This window comes from Aspergillus pseudonomiae (assembly GCF_009193645.1).
Source record: "Aspergillus pseudonomiae strain CBS 119388 unplaced genomic scaffold BDV37scaffold_28, whole genome shotgun sequence".
Lineage (NCBI taxonomy): Eukaryota > Fungi > Ascomycota > Eurotiomycetes > Eurotiales > Aspergillaceae > Aspergillus > Aspergillus pseudonomiae.
Window position 1 is genome coordinate 196,672 of NW_022476020.1, and position 21,604 is coordinate 218,275.

General features: G+C 49.1%; 12 protein-coding genes across 12 annotated transcripts; 7 read left to right on the forward strand and 5 right to left on the reverse strand.

Annotated features, from left to right (window-relative positions):
* Positions 1–549: 549 nt before the first annotated feature.
* Positions 550–1,828, reverse strand: BDV37DRAFT_246844 (mitochondrial 37S ribosomal protein uS15m). The gene is made up of 2 exons (XM_032081800.1): positions 1,718–1,828; positions 550–1,661 (listed from the first exon to the last, which is right to left on the reverse strand). Exons 1-2 carry the CDS (start codon positions 1,761–1,763, stop codon positions 793–795), a joined length of 915 nt encoding a protein of 304 aa, XP_031942060.1. The 5' UTR covers positions 1,764–1,828; the 3' UTR covers positions 550–792.
* On the forward strand, positions 1,829–3,641 carry rps0 (40S ribosomal protein uS2). The gene is made up of 2 exons (XM_032081801.1): positions 1,829–2,277; positions 2,345–3,641. The coding sequence occupies exons 1-2, from the start codon at positions 2,108–2,110 to the stop codon at positions 3,072–3,074; spliced, it is 900 nt and encodes a 299-aa protein (XP_031942061.1). The 5' UTR covers positions 1,829–2,107; the 3' UTR covers positions 3,075–3,641.
* A 318-nt stretch (positions 3,642–3,959) lies between these two features.
* BDV37DRAFT_282542 (putative Rho-like small GTPase) lies at positions 3,960–4,843 on the reverse strand (the record flags this gene model as incomplete). The annotated part of the gene is made up of 4 exons (XM_032087075.1): positions 3,960–4,121; positions 4,218–4,337; positions 4,397–4,631; positions 4,752–4,843. The coding sequence occupies 4 exons, from the start codon at positions 4,841–4,843 to the stop codon at positions 3,960–3,962; spliced, it is 609 nt and encodes a 202-aa protein (XP_031942062.1).
* Positions 4,844–5,279: 436 nt separating this feature from the next.
* Positions 5,280–7,420, forward strand: BDV37DRAFT_246847 (pseudouridine synthase DEG1). The gene has a single exon (XM_032081802.1). It carries the CDS (start codon positions 5,339–5,341, stop codon positions 7,316–7,318), a length of 1,980 nt encoding a protein of 659 aa, XP_031942063.1. The 5' UTR covers positions 5,280–5,338; the 3' UTR covers positions 7,319–7,420.
* BDV37DRAFT_246848 (PIG-H family GPI synthesis protein) lies at positions 7,387–8,287 on the reverse strand. The gene is made up of 3 exons (XM_032081803.1): positions 7,833–8,287; positions 7,568–7,770; positions 7,387–7,516 (listed from the first exon to the last, which is right to left on the reverse strand). The coding sequence occupies exons 1-3, from the start codon at positions 8,164–8,166 to the stop codon at positions 7,439–7,441; spliced, it is 615 nt and encodes a 204-aa protein (XP_031942064.1). The 5' UTR covers positions 8,167–8,287; the 3' UTR covers positions 7,387–7,438.
* A 5-nt stretch (positions 8,288–8,292) lies between these two features.
* BDV37DRAFT_105618 (ubiquitin-like protein HUB1) lies at positions 8,293–9,246 on the forward strand. The gene is made up of 3 exons (XM_032078256.1): positions 8,293–8,832; positions 8,889–9,027; positions 9,125–9,246. Exons 1-3 carry the CDS (start codon positions 8,418–8,420, stop codon positions 9,144–9,146), a joined length of 576 nt encoding a protein of 191 aa, XP_031942065.1. The 5' UTR covers positions 8,293–8,417; the 3' UTR covers positions 9,147–9,246.
* A 422-nt stretch (positions 9,247–9,668) lies between these two features.
* BDV37DRAFT_246851 (ribose phosphate diphosphokinase subunit PRS5) lies at positions 9,669–12,296 on the forward strand. The gene is made up of 3 exons (XM_032081804.1): positions 9,669–11,129; positions 11,182–11,505; positions 11,555–12,296. The coding sequence occupies exons 1-3, from the start codon at positions 10,203–10,205 to the stop codon at positions 11,609–11,611; spliced, it is 1,308 nt and encodes a 435-aa protein (XP_031942066.1). The 5' UTR covers positions 9,669–10,202; the 3' UTR covers positions 11,612–12,296.
* Position 12,297: 1 nt separating this feature from the next.
* Positions 12,298–13,959, reverse strand: BDV37DRAFT_246853 (H(+)-transporting V0 sector ATPase subunit d). The gene is made up of 4 exons (XM_032081805.1): positions 13,806–13,959; positions 13,656–13,744; positions 12,717–13,591; positions 12,298–12,659 (listed from the first exon to the last, which is right to left on the reverse strand). Exons 1-4 carry the CDS (start codon positions 13,835–13,837, stop codon positions 12,576–12,578), a joined length of 1,080 nt encoding a protein of 359 aa, XP_031942067.1. The 5' UTR covers positions 13,838–13,959; the 3' UTR covers positions 12,298–12,575.
* Positions 13,960–14,041: 82 nt separating this feature from the next.
* On the forward strand, positions 14,042–16,822 carry nop58 (RNA-processing protein NOP58). The gene is made up of 3 exons (XM_032081806.1): positions 14,042–14,305; positions 14,417–14,577; positions 14,639–16,822. Exons 1-3 carry the CDS (start codon positions 14,181–14,183, stop codon positions 16,087–16,089), a joined length of 1,737 nt encoding a protein of 578 aa, XP_031942068.1. The 5' UTR covers positions 14,042–14,180; the 3' UTR covers positions 16,090–16,822.
* Positions 16,456–16,938, forward strand: BDV37DRAFT_282548 (uncharacterized protein; the record flags this gene model as incomplete). Its single annotated transcript, XM_032087076.1, has 1 exon — positions 16,456–16,938. One exon carries the CDS (start codon positions 16,456–16,458, stop codon positions 16,936–16,938), a length of 483 nt encoding a protein of 160 aa, XP_031942069.1.
* A 241-nt stretch (positions 16,939–17,179) lies between these two features.
* On the reverse strand, positions 17,180–18,703 carry BDV37DRAFT_293655 (intradiol ring-cleavage dioxygenase). The gene is made up of 5 exons (XM_032089467.1): positions 18,370–18,703; positions 18,145–18,300; positions 17,952–18,094; positions 17,713–17,878; positions 17,180–17,640 (listed from the first exon to the last, which is right to left on the reverse strand). The coding sequence occupies exons 1-5, from the start codon at positions 18,617–18,619 to the stop codon at positions 17,207–17,209; spliced, it is 1,149 nt and encodes a 382-aa protein (XP_031942070.1). The 5' UTR covers positions 18,620–18,703; the 3' UTR covers positions 17,180–17,206.
* A 1,391-nt stretch (positions 18,704–20,094) lies between these two features.
* BDV37DRAFT_105698 (intradiol ring-cleavage dioxygenase) lies at positions 20,095–21,507 on the forward strand. The gene is made up of 2 exons (XM_032078257.1): positions 20,095–20,947; positions 21,015–21,507. Exons 1-2 carry the CDS (start codon positions 20,320–20,322, stop codon positions 21,356–21,358), a joined length of 972 nt encoding a protein of 323 aa, XP_031942071.1. The 5' UTR covers positions 20,095–20,319; the 3' UTR covers positions 21,359–21,507.
* The last annotated feature ends 97 nt before the right edge of the window (positions 21,508–21,604 follow it).

The window sequence follows — 21,604 nt, forward strand, 5'->3', positions numbered from 1 at the left end:
TGCTGTAGAATTAGTTAAATGGATCGATAGTAAGAAGGGAGATGTGGCAATGAGAGAAAGGTGGGGAGGGCCTTCTGTTTACACTGTATTGTGATTCTAAGAGATGCCTCCCTCCCAGTTAGAAAATTAACATTCACTTACCTGGCTCAACAAGTCCGAGGCATAAACGACGCGGTGGTACTGGGATTCCAGAGAACTTTCGCAGATGAATTTCAAAACTTGGCGCCCACGCCCTGGCAAAATAATGAGGCGGTCAGCTGTCCACCCAATGAGGTTGCTACACCAGAAGGACTGTAATCCATGGATAGTAGTATTCAAGTTTACTCTGAATGACTTTGGCCTTTTTACGTTACTTTTTGTCTTTTGGCATCGGCTTGGAAGGAGTAAAGTCAAATTCAAATTCCTTCTGGCCCAGATATAATTTGCATAGTGGTCCTAGTAGAACACAAAGCGTGCTAGTATAGATTGCTGAAGTGAGGTGTTACTGGCTTCTTCTATAGATAAGACTTATTGATGCAAGTACAAGGCCCACTCGTGGGAGAGCAAATTGCTTATGCACGATAACACCCGACATATGGCTTAATCACTTCAATAGTTTCCTGGAAGGTAGAATTGTAATACTTATACACGGTGAGTCTGTAGATAAAGAAACATCAAGAAAGACCAGGCGAACAAGCGAGCTCTTGCAGCACACAGGGAAGGTATGGATGCCATATAGTTACACGCCAATGTTGACTTAATAATATAATAAAGAACAAATGAAAACATGACAATAAAAACGCTCGCGAGCTCTTACATGCTAATCTCACCCTTCCAAGCAGCATCTGACAGGCCCAAGGTTTCGATCAAGTGCTGCCATCGCGGGCCACCCCGCTCCTTCCTACGCAGGTACCGAAGCAACTTCTGTCGCTTATGCACGAGGAGCCTCAAGTTTCTTTTGTTATGCTTATCTTTGTTGGTTGTCTGCAAGTGTCTAGACAAGTTCAGAATCTTTGCAGTAAGGATCGCAACCTGGACTTCCGGGGAACCGGTATCCTGGCCAACTCGAGGAGTTTTCTCGGGGTGTTCAGTAGCAGACTGATGCGATACAGCTGCAGGTTTTGGCGGCAAGGTCTTGTCGGTATTGTGCCGTCCAAACGTTTCAATGCAGTTCTGGATGTGTAGGCGCATCTGATCTTGCGTGTTTCCATTACTGATCTTCACGATACGGCTGATTGCCTCCTGAGCGTTGCGATGTTCCTGAAGATGCCTCTCGGATGCCTCCTTCTCAAGCTGAGGGTCTGCAGTGTCCCTGTCTGGGTTCTCGAGGGGAGATGTCAAGGTTTTCGAATATTCCAAAGCCTCCTGGAGTCCCTCGGGAGTGACGAAGTAGTTGAGCCTGGCATCTGCGCTTGAAGGGGCTTGTGGCCCAGACTTGACCGTTTTGAGCTCTTGGATGAATGGTGTCGGTGCACTTTCCACAGGATCGCCCAGAGAGTTTTCGCGTTCCTCGGCGAGAGCTTGTTGACGAGACAGATTGGCGGCTTTGCGTTGACGTGACTGTGCCGTCAAAAACGGATCATGTCGGCGGCGTTCCCTAGTCTCTGCGGATCCCGCTCTAATAGATGTCCTGGAAGGATTCAATGACAATGCAGCAAGCGGGCTCTGAACATGCGAAGACCCTAGCATAGCCGGTTATTAACTCGGGCGCAACAAGATGGTTATGATCGTGGCTTACCAGTAAAAGCCTTGAAGGAAGGCTGGAAGAGGAATCGTGGAGGCATATTCAAAGAAACTGACTGGTAACTTCACCCTTGCAAGACAATCAACAGCCCCAGCACTGGCAACCTTTACGTCCTAGGACTCTGAAGACTCCGAAATCTCAAAGGCCGAGAACAGAGCTAATCCGTATTCAGCAAGGTGCTTGCACGTGACTTGACAGCGGAACGGTGGCCTGAGGCCAGCAGAATTCGTACCCTAGCCCTAAAATTCACAAACGAAAATCATCCAAACGCGGAGGGCGAAAGTTCACCTTCGCGTCAGTCTTTTCCCCGTCATCACCACTGCGACAAGCGCCAGTCGATTGATATATTCAATTCGCTGTTCATTGCAATATCAATCGCCCACCATGGCCCCCTCTCAGCTTCCCCCGATCTTCAACCCCACCCAGCAGGACATTGAGCAGCTGCTCGCTGCTCAGTGCCACCTGGGTTCCAAGAACCTTCAGGTGCACATGGAGCCTTACCTCTGGAAGACTCGCCCTGACGGTGTCAATGTTGTCAACATTGGCAAGACCTGGTAGGAGACTCAGCGAAATGCTGCGGATTTTGCTACGTGGAAAAACTAACGTGCGCGCAAATTACAGGGAGAAGATCCTTCTTGCTGCCCGTATCATTGCGGCCATCGACAACCCCGCCGATATCTGTGTGATCTCCGCTCGTCCTTATGGTCAGCGTGCTGTCCTGAAGTTCGCTTCTCACACCGGTGCTACCGCCATTGCCGGTCGTTTCACCCCCGGTAACTTCACCAACTACATCACCCGCTCTTTCAAGGAGCCCCGTCTCATCATCGTTACCGATCCTCGCACCGATGCTCAGGCCATCAAGGAGGCCAGCTACGTCAACATCCCCGTCATCGCTCTTTGCGACACTGACTCCCCCACCGACTTCGTTGATGTTGCTATCCCCACCAACAACAAGGGTCGTCACTCCATCGGTCTTGTCTGGTGGATGCTCGCCCGTGAGGTCCTCCGTCTCCGCGGTACCCTCGCTACCCGCGAGACCGAGTGGGATGTCGTTCCTGATCTCTACTTCTACCGCGACCCTGAGGCCGAGGAGAACAAGGAGATCGCCGAGGAGTCCAAGGTCGCTACTACCGAGGAGGTTGGTGCCGCCGCCGTTGAGTCTGGCTTCGCTGGCGAGAACTGGGACACCCAGGGTGCTGGTGCTGGTGTTCCTGGCACTGCTTTCGCTGCTGCTAGCGCTGCTGGTCCTACCAGCTGGGAGGCTGATGGTGCTGACTGGGCCGCCAGCTCCACTCCTGCCGCTGGTGGTGAGAGCTGGGCTGAGACCCAGCCTGCTGAGGGCAAGTGGTAAATAAAATAAATAGCGACAATGGACAGCCGTTACGAGGGGCATGAGTTTTTCTTTCTGCGAAGAATTGGCGCGGAGGAGGACTGACGTTTTAATTTTCTCTTCACCATGATCTGACGAGTAACCGACAGCATCACCCGCAAGGAAAACTTCTCTTGGCATGTCTATCCTAGTCTCTGTTTGAAAACCTCTATTTCAAAAGCAAGAAGAAAAAAAGGAGAAAAAGTGATCGAAGTTTCTGATCGGGAACCCTACAACTTGAAACCGTCTTTTTCTACTTCCCTTGGTATGCTACAGCGAAATCTCGTTTCTTACAGTCCGTTATCACGTCTTGTCCATGGTTCATCGGGGAGGAATAGCATTGTCAAAAATTGACTGGCGCTTACGAGGGAAAGATATCCAGTTGTTCTATTATCTCGGTGAGCTTCTGGGGGAAAGCCCTGTGCTGTCAATTTCCACAAGGTGGACTTAGCCGTTACCTTGGTTTCTCCCTGCATGTTAATTCTAGTCGTAAATGAAACGTGATACTAGCTACCATATGCATGTTCTATCGTGTATCAGCAGTATTCCGAGTAACCCCGGATAAGGCAATAAATGTAGCTCAACGCGTAGGCTCGTATTAGGAGGCGTGCATAGATATCATGGCATAACATAAAAGCTCCCTTTTCGGTTTCCCATGTTTGCCCAACCCAGTAAATGAACTTACTGCTTCCTCCATTAACCCTAGGAAGGCAATGGCATCTAGTAATTAGCATGGTAGCCAAAGCCAAAGCCAAAAAAAAAAAAAAAATACACTACGTCGGATAGCCGATCAACTATAGAATAGATATATATTCATCGTAAAAAGGGTATCACAACACTCGATCGTAGACATACTTCCGTTCCCCATCAAAGAACTATACAGCCACCCTGAGTCTGCCCCCCACGATCCGTAGTTGTCATACCTGCAAGCCTCGCTAGATCCTCGAACGTCTCTGCCAAAAGTTCTCCCGTGACAGCAGAACACTCTGCGTAGCGATCGCACCGGAGCTCTTGTGCGATCCCATATGTCTGCTTGAGTCAGCTTTTGCATCCATCAGAAGGTAAGACAACAAAGCTCATAAGGCACATTTCCAGGCTGAGATACCGCAGGAACGAGGTACTTACTTCTTGTGGGTAGATGATACCTTCGCCTTCTACTCTTAAGTCCCTTTTCAGGCCTATCATCATGACGGGGATCCGTTCCCCCTGACCATGTTGGAAGTACCGGATAATGTCGTGTCGCCACTATGAAGATCAGTGACTGTGGCCGACTTGTGGAAGAATCGATAAATATGCAAACTCACTGTTCTAAGATTGGTCAAACTATCTCTGTTGGATATGTCAAAAGCTAGAAGCACCACATCCGGCTTCAATGTAGACCAGTGCTGATTGGGACATGCAGTATCGTATAACTCGAGGCTAAAGGACTTCTTTGAGAAACGGATATCATAAAGGAAAGGCTGGTCGCTGTCTCGTAGGAGCTCAGGTTGGGTATGCGATCCATTTCCATTTAGCCTCCCGCGCCCTTGTTTCAATGCTCTGGAGCGATAGATTAGTATTCCGCTGAAGGATTGAATGCAAACATAGGAAGTGTCCGGCGGTAGAGGACATCTTGGAAGATACGATGAAGGTCTCAATAGCCTTTTGGCATATACTTACGATAAGAATGTCGTTTTACCACATCGTGGGTCTCCGAGGAGGAGGATGGTCACTGTGTTCTCCTGGTCCGGACCACTCTCTTGGTTCGTCATTGGGGCGAATTCACGAAGTGCTGTTACAGTAGATACGAAAACTTGTTGTTGTATAGGATAAAGTTAGGACGGCTATTTGGCTAGCAGAGCTTTCATAAGCCTGTCTGAAGTTATCGTGTGTTCGAGTAGTAGTTGAGGTTGGGTACTGTGAAGATCAATGGAGCGGAGAGATATAGAAAGTAGTTGTCATATCACTTAGGATGCCATCATTACAATGTTAAGCGGTATTAAGAAAGCCAATTCCCAAACTTAGATCATTACATACTGGATTTATCAAACCAGTTCTATGATAAGGGCCTCCAAGACTATGCATGTAATATCAAAAGCCACTATCTTCTTATCTAAAGTAGATCTAGCAGATCTCCGTAAAATTACCTTACACGGATATTAAATTACTTAACAAAAATGACTTCAAAAATTTCCAACATCGCCCCCCGCCAACTGCTCCCCAAAGTTTAGCGGGTACAACAAACCATTTTCGCCAGCTCTAGGGGAATGTGGAGAGTTCAAAGTCGACTCTGTTACAACCCGAGTCGCATTGCACCACGTCTCTTGACCAAACGACCCTTTCAGACTCTCAACCATTGTCACGCGCAAGTTGATTCTCTCACACCTGAAACCATGTCCGACGCCGGGGGACCACTTCTACCTCAAAGTCAAACCGACTACTCGACCTGGACCCCGGAAAACCTGATTTCCAGAATTACAGAGCTAGAACGCCAGCTACACTCTCGTAATGCGGAATTTGCTACCTCATCGAAAGTCGCAAACGAATCTGTACCTTCGAACCCAGCGCTCGATAACCCCACCGAGACAGCGAGGGTTTCGTCGAAGAAGGGGGCGCGCAAATACCAACCTCCCCCAGAGGACGATATCACACATACTCGCGCGCCGAATCGTCCCCCGAAGCAGCCCCGAGTGATTGATCCTTCCAAATACAATACTCGGTTTATTGCTCTGAAGTTCGCATATCTGGGGCAACGGTACAACGGTCTTGAACATGCCAATGGCAATGTCACGCCACTCCCTACGATTGAAGAAGAGATGTGGAAGGCCTTGCGGAAGACACGCCTGATTTTCCCAGAGAATGGAGAGGCGGATGATTTTCAAGATACCAGGGGCCCAAGGGAGTTAAAGCCATACTTGATCAATTGGGAAGGATGTCAGTATTCTAAGGCTGGCCGGACTGACCGGGGTGTCAGTGCTTTTGGACAGGTTATCGGTATTAGGGTACGAAGCGCGCGACCCAAGCGTGATCATGTTGCGCAGGCGGATCCTAGCTCGGATACTACTATGCAAACCGGAGAAGAAGCTACTGTTTTAGCCGATGTCGCCGAAGACAACTGGGATGATATCGCTGATGAAATACCATACATCAGTATTCTGAACAGAGTGCTGCCAGAGGATATCCGGGTCCTGGCATGGTGCCCACACCCCCCCGAAGGCTTCGACGCCCGTTTCTCTTGTCGGGAACGCCATTACAAGTATTTCTTTACCCAACCCGCCTTCTCTCCTACGCCAGGGCCTCTTGGATTCACCTCGCGTGCGGACAACAAGGCAGGAGACAGCAGCACAAAATACAGAGAGGGTTGGCTAGACATCGAGGCTATGCGTGAAGCCGCCAAGTATTTTGAGGGAGTACACGACTTCCGCAACTTCTGCAAGCTGGACACCAGCAAACAAATCGAAAATTTCGAGAGAATTATATACCATTCTGACATTGAGCTCCTTGACCCGCGAAGCAGCCCACTGGGCTATGTCGGTCAACCGGGATTCCAAGCTCTGGAAGGCCCTGCTGCACAACAAAACTCCGGGTCGCCGGAGACTCCTTCGCCAACCCCTTCTCAAGTATATGTATTTAACTTGAGAGGATCCGCTTTTCTATGGCATCAGGTGCGGCACATGGTGGGTATTTTGTTCCTAGTGGGCCAGGGGCTCGAGCCACCAACTATTGTGCCGGAATTGTTAGACATAACCAAGAACCCGCGTAAGCCGACGTATGAGATGGCTTCCGACGCTCCCCTTGTCCTTTGGAACTGTGTCTTCCCAGATGAGGATAGCGGCAGCCGTGCAGATGCGTTAGATTGGGTCTACGCCGGAGACAGCAGACAGATAAAATCCCAAGTGGGCAGAGGAGGTGGCAAGTACGGCCTCGGAGGGGTAGTAGACAGTCTTTGGTCCGTTTGGAGGCAACGTAAGATTGATGAGATCTTGGCTGGTACATTACTGGATCTTGCCGTCAGCCAAGGAGACCAAGGAATTGTCAATGGCGAAGCCAAGGGAGTTAAGGATGAGCAACAAAAGCGGAGCCAAAAAGTCTTCTATGGCGCGAATGAACCAAGACTCGGAGGACAGTATATACCGGTCATGCAGAAGAGAAAGACGGATCCCGTGGAGGTTCAAAACGCGAGATGGCTTGCAGCCAAACAGCGGAAGACTGAAAAGGGTGCAGAGCCCAGTCGCATGGAGATGTAGAAAGGAAATTCGGTTGTATGCCATACCTTTATAGAATAGTTCGCCTCTAGGTGTGCTTCAATCAGACATGAGAATGCCCGTTTTTTAAAGGCAAAATAATTACTACCAAACTCCTTCATGTTAAGATTTCGAATCATAAAGACAGTGCCGTGAACCCCTCCAAACCTCTTCCAGTATTGCCCGGTTCGGCAAAAGTTTCTGGTCATATATTGGTTAGGGCCCATCAGTTATCTGGGTAAGAATACTTACAGGGAATACTACAACAACCTCAGGCTCCCCATCTACAATAATTGCTAGGTAAAAGCGGACTTCAAACCCTTTGAAAGCTTCGTGAATCACAATGTCCTGGATCTGAGTGGTGGGAATGAATCGTGTCGAGGCCTTGGAGAGATAGGTCAGGGACGAAGTAGAAGTTTGAATTCCTAAACCACGTATGACTAGCAATGATTCCTCTGTACAAGCCCCAGAAGTTAGCATTGAAACCATTTACCGCAATAGCAGCACTCTAGCGTACCCGTATAGCCCTTCCTAAAGACACCATAGATAATAATCGCGCTCACTAGAACGACGACCCAAGAACTGTATGAATCTACACTTCGGGATACAAGTGACCCTAATGGACTCGACCATATTGTATTCCAGCGTACTAAAAATCCATCTTGGTTGAAGAGAGAGTGGCGGAGTCTTGCGATATTGAAGAAAACCACGCAGACGAAGACTAATGCGCGCAGAAGGACTTGAAGATAGTAGAGTATCTTTGCCGGTGTGCTCGTTTGTCTGGAGGCATTGGACACGGTGAACGAGACAGTCGTCGGAGATGGACGTCGTAGTATTAGGCGACCGGCCATTTATCACTGATTCAAAAATCTGCGACGCTGTAAGCCGGCTTTGAAGCTTTTGATATAAGTTCAATCGCAATATGCACGGGGTTAAGCAGGGAGGTCAGTGCTTAGCATTTGTTGTACTAATCCATTTACAGTTTAGTGTAGGCATCTTGCGACCAAAAGGCTGGGCCGCAATACATCATCACGTGTAGCGGGATTCCACTGCTGTGAGCGTCAACCTGATCGCTCAACCACATTACTCTACGTCGTTGATCATGGGCGAGCGTTCAAGGAGCAGATCGCCAGGGAGAAGGCTTGACAGGGAAAGGCCTGACAGGGAGCGGCCTAGAAAAAGTGGCGGGGGAGGTTTCCGATGGAAGGACAAACGGCGCGATGGCGACAGCAGACACGATGCAGATGAGCGCAGGTTAAATCGAGGATACAGAGATAGAGAAGAACGGGCAAGATCTCCACGACGTGACAGAGACACGTACAGACCTGAGGATAGGAACAAGGATAGCGATCGTGACCGAAGGCGGCCTGAGGGTGATGAGAGAGAGAGGAAGAAGAAAGAGAAGAAAGAAAAGAAGCCCGCCGTTCCTCAGTCCTCAGAACCCATGATTATTGTGCATGTGAATGATCGTCTTGGCTCGAAAGCTTCAATTCCATGTCTTGCATCGGATCCAATCAGTTCGTTGCCCTTTGATGATCGAGGACTACAGTTTGGCAGCTAATATATGCCACAGAGCTTTTTAAGGCACAGGTTGCAGCACGTATTGGACGTGAACCGCATGAAATCCTCCTCAAGCGCCAAGGGGAGCGTCCTTTCAAAGATTTCCTAACCCTGGCCGACTACAGCATTTCTTCGGGAAGCCAGCTTGATCTGTGAGTGATCCTTTCCAAGGCTATCCCTTGTAGCGTGCTATTTGTCGCGCTTCGGAACCTTTTTGTTTCGAGAGATTCCATGCTGACTGTTCTACAGGGAGGTCGGCACTGGTGAATAAATCGTTGTGTACACTATACAGCTTTAGGTACCTGTGAGCAAATTCGTTTTCGACTTCGCCGCTATAGCTTGTGAGGTCTGTCAAGATACATCTGGTATGTCTTTGAGGGTGTATGCTGACTCTGCATCTCATCGTAGGATACCCCTCACAGGCGATTCAAATTGTATCACTGTATCTATACATGGCCTGGGTTTCTTCTCTATTGTGCTTTACCTGCTATCGCAACAAAACATTGGGAATTGGATGTGGAATAATGAGAATTGTCATGAAAATTACTTTTTTCCGTTTCTTTTCTTTTGCCTCCCACCAGACCGCTGATGCTCTCCGACACGTTATCTTTCCAAGTTTCCATGTACCTATTGGCCCAATGGAGACATTGCTCTTCTTGTAACGCAACAGCTAACACGTTCATGACTGAGGGCGCCTACTTTCTTGCTCGGTTTGCGAGGGGAGTGGCTCACAACTTGCTGTTGTTGTTGTCTTGGAACTACGGGTATCTCTGAAATCCGGAGTCGGAGCTAATTTTTTTTTTTTTTTTTTCTCCCTTTCGCACCTCCCACATCTCCCGTCATTTATCTCTCACCCGGCCTTTGCGGGGCGCATCGCCATTTTCCAGTCGTTTTTGTTTAATTTGTGTGCAGCTAGCCGGATGCGGCAGGCGGCATGCTGCAGCCTGGGGCTATTACGGCAGAAATCCGAGGCTTGGAGCACGTTTGGTTCCACCGGCGGAAGAGGCATTTTTTTTTCTATCGCGGGACTCACACGACCTTCTACCTCAGCCCTTTATTCAATGTTCTCTCCACTCCATCAATCGGACACTGTTCTTGAATCCCCGCCATGAGGTAGTTTTCTGTCTGTCTTCGCCACAATTTTGTCCATTCATTGTTCCAAGCTTCTTTCAACCTTAAGCTAATCTCACCCATCAATAATCGCCCCTCCAGACCTCCCTCATCGGATATTCCTGGTTTCTCTCCACTCTCGACGCAGACATCCTCTCCATTGCCCATCTATTCTACCGCTTTTCCAAAACCTCATCAACCTGAAGACCCTGCCACCATGGTACGCAATATCGTTGTAATCGGGGGCACTTCCCACCCGCAACTGACTCAGAACATCTGCGGCGTCCTGGGTATCCCGCCAGCAGACGTTCTCCTTTCGAAGTTCTCTGTGGGCGAAACCAGAGTTGAAATCAAAGAATCTGTTCGTGGGAAAGATGTTTACATCATTCAATCTGGTGGTGGAAAAGTGAACGACCACCTCCTGGAGCTACTCATTACCATCTCTGCATGCAAGACCGCCTCCGCCAAGAGGGTCACCGCTGTTCTTCCTCTTTTCCCTTACTCTCGCCAGAGTGATATTCCTTACAATAAGACTGGAGCGCCTCTTGTAAAGTCATCGGTGCCTGGAAAGTCGGACTCCGCAAATGGCTATACTTTCGAGAGCACCCCTACAACCCCATATCCTGGGAAGCCTGAGAGTGGAAGTCTTCTGAATGGTGTTGATAACCTCCAGAAGAGCCTTGCAAAGGCTCAAATAGAGGATATCAGCAACGGCAGTCCTGTGAAGAAGCGCCCGACTAGTGGACTCTCTCGCAGTGAAACTTTAGATTCGCAGCCAGAGAGCAGCAAGGCTGCTGTTTCCAATGGCGCTTTCGGCGAAGACAGCGTGAACAAAATCAACAGTTTCCAACCACGCCCAGGCTACAAGCAGTGGGTGGCTCAGGCAGGCACACTGGTAGCTGATTTGCTCGCCTGTGCTGGTGCCGACCACATCATCACGATGGACCTGCACGATCCCCAGTATCAAGGATTCTTCGATATTCCTGTAGATAACTTGTATGGCAGACCGCTGCTTAAGAGTTACATTCAGCGGACCATCCCCAATTACAAGCAGGCTGTCATTGTCAGCCCCGACGCTGGCGGTGCTAAGCGTGCCACAGCAATTGCGGATTCCATGGGTATTGAGTTCGCATTGATTCACAAGGTTTGTTCTGCATGCTAGTTCAACATTCTTTGTGTTTCCTAATAGTTTATAGGAACGGCGTCCCACACGCATCACGGACCGTCAAAATGCCACTATGATGTTGGTTGGTGATGTGAAAGGCCGTACCGCTATCCTGATTGATGACCTGGCGGATACTTCCAATACCATTACTAGGGCTGCGAAGCTCTTGAAGAAGGAAGGTGCCGCTCAAGTTTACGCTTTGGTGACTCACGGTATCCTAAGTGGGGATGCTATTGATCGAATCAACGCCAGTGCCCTTGACAAGGTGGTAGTCACGAACAGCGTCGACCAGACGGAGCACCTGCGCCAGTGCCCTAAGCTGGAGGTTTTGGAAGTTGGCCATGTCTTCGCTGAGGTAGGTTGGCTTTGATACTTGAAGGAGTTTTGTTGCTAATACGTCGTAGGCTATTCGTCGTGTCCACCATGGCGAGAGTATCAGTGTCCTTTTCCAGTACGACTAACGAATCTATCCAACAACTTTTGATGTGTTTTTTTATCTTATCCTTCCTCTTGGAAGGAGCTTTAGCATGAATCCTGAAAACAAAAAAGGAGTGATGAAAATAACTCATATGCTGAAATGTTTGATTTTGTTGGACAAACCCAGCATGCTGACGCCCCCTTTCTATATTGGATCTTTTTATGACTATACAATCCCATCATCGCATATCACGTAACTGCGTTGAATGTGCCGACCGATTTATGAAACCAGTAGATAGGCTTCTAGGCCAATCGACCGGACCTTATTTCAACCCCATTTCAGCCCCTGTCATCCCAAATTTCCATTTGCCGCTCGTTGCGATTGTTGCGATTGCTCAGGCTACTGCGTGACCTTTTCACTGCATATTTCTTGCTCTACAACTGCGGTTCTTCTTGGCATAACACAAAACTGTGTATTATAAGGAGTTTTGGCCCTGATCACGTATCTGCACGGATACACTTGTACTAACTTTCATACAAGCATGACTAACTTACACTCGAGTAGTGTACCATGCAGTCTAAATTTATTGAATGTAAAAGTTGCGACGATTTGAGATTCAAACGTGTTGACATAAGAAATCGATGCTGTATTGAATAAAGTCGATAGTTGTATCGTTTATCTCAAAAACGCAAATCACTACGTTGAACAAACAAAGTTTACATTCAAGATATAAGCAAATGATCAGTTCATCTATACTATACCGCACAAAACGAGATTCCCCAACGCCCTAGGCAAGTAGAAGAGATCAGGAACTGGCAATGCATGCCGGGCGACTTGATGCGCTCGTCACAGAAGTGGATAACTGAAAGCTAGTCACAAGATAGAGATGGGAAAGGGAAAGAGGGAAAAGAGATACATAGAATCATATGGTTCGGGGTAATAGGGAAGTTTTGTGAATGCGAATAAATCACATGAATTGAACATTAGGTGGTGCAGAGAAGGGACACTTAGAAGACAGAGATGAAGTTGCCAATCCGCTCTTTCTGGTGTTGTGCAATGCACTCCGCGATCCACGTAACGTTTCGGATTTCCTGTGTAATGTGTGGTTAATTCTGGTGCCTCTCGTACTAAAACAGTTTTGGACTGACCTGTTCCTTCAACCTCATCCATGCGTACACTACCGCCGGGGTAAACTGCCGGGTGAAGACGACCTTGGACAATTCCATTTCCTTTTGGTAGAACATGTCCTCGAGACTCTTTCCATCCGAACCACCACCGAAGCCTGCACCCTGGGTAAGGCCCACAGCATCAAAGAAGGCCTTGTAGTCAGCCGATATGCTGACAGCAAGCGACACGGACTCCAGATCTTCGGCCCGTGAAAGCATCAATGAGCCTTCAGGGTAGAGTTTACCGAACTCCGGGTACAGCTTTCTCCGTTCCTGCTTCGAAAGCTCTGTGCCAAACGAGTTCAAGGTGATATTGATCGCACGGCGATCTGCCTCAAACTCTAGAAGTTCAGACATGATCTCTTGTGTCGGAGTGCCCTTGAAATCTGGGTGCGTGTTCACAAACTGGTAGAAGTCCTCGAGGTAGTTCTTGTATAGGGTGTTGCGCACGATCTCGATGTTCAATTCGTCCAGATCCTGGTGGCTGAGGCTGCCCTTGAAGTAGCCGGCCAATGGTGTTTCAATCAAAACAGAGTTATAAAGTTCCTCGATGTTCGTGGCCACACACAGTACGGGCAGGGTCTCGAACCAGCCCAAGGGGTGGCATCGCTCTAGAAGCTCACGAGTATCACGTTCATGTAAAGTACCAGTAATGAGAAGAGCAATATTATCGATCATATAGCCGTAAGTCAGGTACTCGAGAAATCTGGCCGTCGACCCTGTGGCCTGGGTGAGTACATAGCGGAATTCAGCGACCAGCTTATCCGTCATCTTGCCGGCAAGGGCTGAGGTAGAGGGGTTGGGAGGAAGCGCGGCGAGGAAGTCCCCGTATGCGGGGGCGAGCTGGAGTTTGACATCTGCAGCCAGAACTGAGATAAGTATATAGTAGATAAGTAGCGATACGGGTGTGAGCGAACGGACCATCTATTGTTTCGCATTGGGTCAGGTTGTTGTAGTGCTGGCCGGTGAGGAGGCTGTTCCGATACCCTCGGACAATGCCCTCAACATAGCTGTAGAGCATTAGTTCGACGTTGTCGCGAGACCCCAAATATGATACTGAGCCATACATACCCGCTGTTAACGTTAAAGAAGAGACCCTCCATTGTGCGATGACGATGCAGCTCGGGAGGATTCCAAAACCACTCCGCAAGACAGCTGTTGTATGTATCTCCATGTCCCGTCAGTCGCTTCCCGCGTTACGTAAGACGCACCGCCGCACGCACCAGCCACTCAGCCACTCGGATCGCCCTCGCTTTTTTCATTTTTTTACTTTAGACTCGAGGTAAAAAATTCCCGCCAGCAGCGAGAAACCGACTTCCCCAAGCACGCTTTCGGTGGTTTCGTCCACGGTCGCTCTCACTCCCCGGCCTATCCAGCATATTTTTTACCTTTATAGCTGTTAGATTAAATATTTTTTGAACCAGCTGGGAATTGAGGCCGTCCACCATGACGCTGTTTATCCTCACTGAAACCAGCGCGGGTTATGCCCTGCTCAAGGCCAAGGACAAGAAGCTTTTGAAGAGAGATGATCTGGCTACTGAGGCTGCCACGGCAGAGGGTGTTTCGAACCTGTAAGTCATTGCTTTCGCTGCATTCTCGTGGGTGTTGTTCCAATATCACCGCACGCGCTCTTGAAGCAAAAAATTTTCAGGTGTGACGGTCCATCTAACACTTTCGTATAGTGTGAAATTGAAGAGTTTCCAGAAGTTCGACAGCGCTGCTACAGCCCTGGAGGAAGTTGCTTCTCTTGTTGAGGGCAAGGTTACCCCTCGTCTTGCCAGCCTTCTTGACGAGGTCAAGGATGAAAAGAAGGTCTCTTTGGCCGTTGCGGACCCGAAGCTTGGTATGTCGATCGAGCCTCTGCGCAGTAGATTTGGTTCAGTTATTGACTAAAATTCGTAAAGGAAATGCCATTGGCAAGCTTCCCGGTCTCGATATTCAACTTATCGCCGACTCAACCACCACTGATATCTACCGTGCTATCCGTGAACATCTCCCCACATTAATTCCAGGCCTCGCCCCTCAGGATATGTCCACCATGTCTCTGGGTCTTTCCCACTCCCTTGCCAGACATAAGCTGAAGTTCTCTCCCGATAAGATTGATACTATGATTGTACAAGCCATTGGCCTGCTGGATGATTTGGATAAGGAGCTCAACAACTATGCTATGCGCGTGAAGGAATGGTACGGCTGGCACTTCCCCGAGCTGGCTAAGATTCTCAACGACAACCTGGCCTACGCGAAACTCGTTTTGAAGATGGGCATGCGCACTAACTGGGAGTCCTCTGATCTCGCCGAGATTCTGCCCGAGGAGCTCGAGGGCTCTGTCAAGGCCGCCGCGGACCGCTCCATGGGTACCGAGATCAGCGAGGAGGATCTGGAGAACATCCAGGCTTTGGCTGAGCAGGTTGTTGGCTTCACGGAGTACCGTCAGCAACTTGCCGGTTATTTGACCGCCCGTATGAACGCCATTGCGCCTAACCTGACTGCTCTTGTTGGTGAATTGGTTGGCGCCCGTCTTATTGCTCACGCCGGTAGCTTGACCAACCTTTCCAAGAGCCCCGCCAGTACTCTCCAGATTCTGGGAGCCGAGAAGGCCCTTTTCCGTGCCTTGAAGACCAAGCACGACACTCCTAAGTATGGTCTCATCTACCACGCATCCCTCATCGGTCAGGCTACTGGCAAGAACAAGGGTAAGATGGCCAGAGTTCTCGCTGCCAAGGCCTCTCTTGGTCTCCGTGTTGATGCTCTTGCCGAGTGGGATGACGATGCTACCGAGGAGGATAAGGCTGCTCTTGGTACGGAGGCTCGGTTCAACCTTGAGAGGAAGCTGGCTGCCATGGAAGGCAAGCCTCTCAAGCCCCGTGGTGTGACCATTGCTCCCAACGGTACACCTGCACAGGCCAAGAAGTTCGAACTCAACGAGGCCAGGAAATACAACGCTGATGCCGATGCTGTTGATGAGCCTTCTTCTGCCAAGAAGCAGAAGAAGCTTGTTGAGGAGGTCCAGGATACCGAGATGGCCGATGCTGATTCTGATGAAGAGGCTGAGTCATCTGATGAGTCGGAAGAGGAATCGAGCAAGAAGAAGTCTAAGAAGAGCAAGGACGCCGACCTTGAGAAGATGGCCGAGAAGGCTGGATTGAGCCTCAAGCGGTACAAGCGCAAGCTTGAGCGCGGCGAGATTCAGTTCGATGCGGAAGGCAACCCTAGCTCGGTCAGCAAGAAGGACCTGAAGAAGGCCAAGAAGGAGGCCAAGAAGGCTGACAAGGGCGAGGAGAAGAAGCGCAAGCGCTCCGACGACAATGAGGACAGCGAGAAGAAACAGAAGAAGAAGAAGAAGAAGGACGAGTAAATCATGTCAAAAAGTTAAAAACTGATGGATCGCTACATTATTGTATGATATCACACTTTGTGGGTTCAATTTCCTGTCATTTGCTTGAACACTTTCTATTTTTTGGGTGGCATTTATAGGATGGATTGGTTCATCTATCCATGGCGCAGCGGTGCTTGTTGGTAAAGGCAGTTAGGTCTAATCTTGATATTATCCATCCATGTTCGTGGCTGTAGTACGGTAGCTGATGTAAGTACTAGTATCTTGGACACCTCTTTGGACCTGCTTTCCATGTCTGTCTTGTACCACATTCACCTCACATCCTACATCAACAGGCTCCTCTTATTTATAGATCTTCCTACAGCCCTATTTAGCAAAAACAAGACAATGTCTCTTGCTCCAAACTCCCTCTATATCGCCCTCTACATCCGCACCGACCCACCAATCCCGGACAACTTCCATTGGGCCCTTTACCTTCATCATCACGATACAGGAACAAAATATCATATCACAAATGAAAGTACCGGTTGGATCGCCGCGCATGCTCCGGAATCCGCCATCTTGAAGTCCTTTCTCTTGGTCGGCCTTATCCGTATCGCAGATTTACCTTCTTCTCAGAGAGTCTTGAGCGAAGCAGACCAGTTGATACGCAGCTACGATGATCAGGTCAATGAGATGGGGGTTACGTGTCGGACTTGGTTGTTGAAAGTACTAGAGCTGCTGAAAAAGAGGGACTTGCTTTGTGAGGGGAAGCACTTGGATTTGGGGGCTCTGGAGAGGGAGGTGATGGATTGGGGGAATGAGGAGGCGGGGGATGCTGTAAGGAATGTGCAGCCTAGACCTGTCGGGGTGTCGAAGGTCTGTGGGTGAGATCTACGATTTGGTTTATATGGATAAATGCGAGGATATTTCTCTGGTTATTGCCTCCATGTTGCTGAAAGGAACAATTAACAAACCCTATCAGGCATGAAAGAGATGTTGATGTTTCCACTATACAGGTAAAATACAGCCAGTTCCTTCTACAAATCTTTTATGCTGCAACAACATTCGTCCTCATGCCCAACGAAGTAAGACACATCCAAAATGTTGCCCAAATGTATCTTTTTTTTCACTTCAAGAGACCACCATTGCCATTCGTTTATGCAGAAGCGCTAGGAGCAGCGCCGCTGGCAGCCCCCGTCGGAAGACCGCCCATACCGGCCATGTTCATGCTGAAGTTATCGTTGACCTCGCCACCATTCTCGGTCCAGTATCCCTCGGGGGAGAGAGAATCATCTCTCTTAGCGTCAATGCCAATTGAGATCCAGGCGAAGATACCATCTGAGGCATTGTCACCAAGCAGAACATACTCCATGAATGGGTCGGTGGTGTCAGCCTCCGATGCAAGGATGCTATCATCAGAGTTCTTAGTCAACTCTTGCGTGTTGGTCGAGTATGGGGTGTTCTTCTCGACCTCAGTGATGAGGTCCTGGTCGAAGAAGATCTGACCAACATGCGAGGAGTGACCGTCGTACATGCCGGCGATAGTACCGTTGGGCAAGATCTTGGTCTCATTCGCGGGGTGGGTAACCACTGTATTAAACTGAGTCGTTAGCAACATGCTTAATCTCCTAGGCAGTGAGTACATCTTCGGTGAGGCCATACCGTGAATGTGAATAGCCCGGCCAGTGTAGTGGCCAGGGAAGATGGACTCAAACCGGACAACACCATCGTGGCCGCTCGGCTGAACACCGCGAAGGAATGTGGTGTCGATGTTGCCGGTATCGTTCGAATTACCGTTGCCGTTCGCGACGACACCAGAGTAAACACCCTAGAGCAATGTTAAAGTCAGTCACAGATTTTCAACGGCCTACGGTAGCTAAAACTGGGATTGGTAGACGCACCGTAGCATTGCAGTGCCAGATATCCGTGTAGATGTCAGGGAGAGGGTTGCAGGTGTTCGTATCGATGAGTTGGATGTCCATATAGAGAGGCACACCCTGCTGGTCTTCGGCCACATTCTTGCGGATCAGTTCACCAGCGATGTCTGTCTAAAGTCAGCTAAGTGACACGCAACAACCGTTTCAATAATCGTACAGTACGGTCCCTGCGTCACCTCGGGTTGTACAATACATGTACCCTCCGAGCCGAATAGGACATGAGGGTCGGTGGAAGGGTCAACATGAGTCAGTTTGGAGTGATGATCCGTCGCCAGTACAGAGTCCAAGTCCCGTACTTTGAGATATCGAGCCCCTGAACGTATATCAGCATGCACTCCGTGGCATAAAACTTGCATCTTCATTTAGAGATCCATGAATATACCGGTATTCAACCCCCTCTGCCTACGTAACAGCTGCACAGCATTCTCACGGCGAGCAACGTTAAGGTCCTCAACACCACGTGCCTTCAAGCTTGTGGCACAGTGAGCGAGGCTGCGCGACTGAATTGGGGCCTTTTGCAGGAAGTTGGCACGCTCGGCAGCCTCCGCTTCGACATTGTGCCCTGGATGAGCAGACACAATACTTGCTATACTAGCAAGGCTGAGAGCAAGAGTAGAAGTAAGCTGGACCATGGTGGCTTGATTAAGGGAGGAGAAATAGGCCTAATGAGAGTTCTTGTGAGTCAGTAGAATTGCGACTGAAAATGAGGATGTGAGCTTTATATGCTCTGCCTCTACAGCACAAGTTAAGATATTAGGTCCGTTCGGCTAACAGCAGAGTTTGGATCTAGTTTAGATACCCACGAATGGTGTCTAGTATATTTTGCATTTGCCCACGGTGCTGAAGTCTGCAGATCTTAGCACTGTTCCTGTTTTATTGCCGGTACCTGGCGTGTACTCCACAAGTGCTTGTGGAACACTGTTTAGGCGCCTACATTTCGAGGAAATTGTTCTTGACGAAGAATGAGAGTACCTAGAAATGAGGTCCACATAGGTGACGTGTTGAATCTTGCCCCAACTGGATAAACGAACTGTTGTAGACTACATACTCCTAGGCCATATCACGGACGGTTTCACTAGCTGTAGTAGTACTTGTTTATCACTCGGAGTAAATCGTTATGTATGTTCACCCCGTTCGATATCGCAGGCAACACTATTCCAGTCCGTGTTACTATTGACAAGTGGATGAGATTCATTTGATCGCAGAGTCCCTCTGGTTTTTACTTCCTTCAAGACCACAAGAGCATGTATTGATCTGGACTATATATTTGTAGGCCGTGAGAATGCTACCTAAAGTACGAAAAGCTTAGTGCCGTGCACAAAGCATTGCAGAGAATGCCGCTCGCTCTACTTGACTTTGTATTATGCTAGTAAACACCATTCTATGCTGGACCGCAGGTAATTAGGTGCCTTGCCATGTAGCTCGGGAAGTATGGATCATCTACCCGCTGATGGAACTTCAAGCACTCTGTTGGAACTATGTCATTGGACTATTAAATACTGTAACCTGAAGCGCTCCAATCAGAGACAATTGTATAGCCCTTTGGGCTTGTATGCGCAGGCCGCAACTAGGGTTCTATCAGATTGATGGAGGGCCAAACACTTTGCGAGTACTTCAATACGCGCTGAGTCAGCGGGATTCGTTTTCTCCGTGATCGACGTCCCACGCTGATCACCGAAGCATCTCCAATCATCTCCAAGGGGTTCTTCAGCTTCGCCCACTACGTGATTCGCGAGGTCGGGTATAAATCCCGAATGTTCCTGGAAATGTACCCATCCATAGAAGCCAAGAAATGATTACGCGGTGAACCAATGAAGACATGAGATGTGGTTTCTTCACGGCTCAGGATAGCCCCACGTTCGTTTGGGGTAGCAATTGGCATTCCGAAACTCGAACTGGATGAACGCGCAACTTTGTGGTTCAGTTCATGGCTGTGTAAATTGAAGGTGGAAGAAGTCTACGTTCTTGACGACGATTCTCTCATGGAAGTCGTTGGAGTCATGTGCTGTGTGCGAGACCTTGGTATCTATCTCATAGGAGTGGGGAAGGGAAAGGTGGAGTTCGACAACCCATAACAGGGATCACATCCGACCTACGCTGGGATTCTGAAGAATGAAGTTCTTGGCAAGAAACCGGAGGCCGTCGGTGCAAGACATTCTGATTCACGGCTTCTTGGAGATGGAGAATTCTGCAGAGGATGGCAGATGCAATGTTCGGGTCGGAGCGGAGTGCACTGAGTACTCCTCGAGAAGTATAAAGGTCCCACGGTCTTTCACACTCATTAAGCTACTCACGCCCTTGGTTATTCATTGATTGTCGTTGGAAATCAAACATGTTCCTTTCAAAGCTCATTTTTGCTGCTCTGGCAGCGACCACTGCAATTGCTCATCCTGGCCCTGACCATGCCGTGCCTCGTGCAGAAATTCAGCGGCGTAATGGGCTAGCCAAGCAATGTGCCAACCACGCAGCGGATTTCAATCGGCGCCGCATGGCGAAGAGAGCAATGCAGAAACGCTGGGAAGGTTCGGGTCACAACTCGACTTTCGAGATTACCACAGACGCCCCTTACTACGACACCATCCAGAACGACACTTGTGTCCTCAGTCCCGAGGTAACCCGTGGTCCCTACGTCTGGCCGCGCTCTCAGATTCTACGCCAGGATATGACGGAGGGCCAAGCAGGTGTGCCTTTGTGGCTTGATGTGGGAGTCCTCGACATGGCGACCTGCGAGCCCTTACCGAATGTCCTCGTCGACTTCTGGCACTGTAATGCGACCGGCTCTTACTCCTCGTTTACTCACCTTTCACCCAATACCCCGTTTAGCAAGCTTCTGGATGAACTGAATATCACTGATTTCGAGATTGGTGTTACCGATCTGCATACGGACGATACTACCTTCCTGCGGGGAATGTGGCCCACTGACGAGAATGGAGTCATGGAGATCAAGACTATATTCCCAGGTGAGACCTAACAAGATGTTAAGCAATAGATCTCCGGCCATTAAACACTGATGCATCTGTACTATAGGGTTCTACGTCCAGCGTGCTATTCATATACATGTTCAAGCACACACTGACTGGATTGTCCGAGGAAACGGCACAATTGTTTCCGGCAATACCGTAAGCACTGGACAGCTCTATTTCGATGAAGCGCTTTCGCAGCAGGTTATGAGCTTGGAGCCTTACGCCTCACACACTCAAGTCAATCGTACCACCAACGCACAGGATGCTATATTCCCCAAGGGCACTGACGGAGGATTCAATCCCGTTGTATCCGTTGTCCCAACGGATGGTGAGGATGTCAGCAAGGGGATGATTGGATACATTACTATGGGCGTAGACACAGCTGCGATTAAGACTTTTAAGAAGTAATGGTCTACTTCGGATTGAGTCTTCGGGGTTGTCAATATGCAAGGGTTAGCTGGGCTTGTATGGAACTTAGTGGAAGAGGGATCCATTTGAACACCAGCTGCAAAATCAAAAGAGAGAGAAAAAAGGATACTCAAATGATTCATACGTACGAGGATACTTCGTCTAAATCGAGTTACTATAAATTTAGGCTGGGTACTCTTTTCAGGGTGTCCATTGGGGTGGCTCATTACGAATGATCAAACTAGG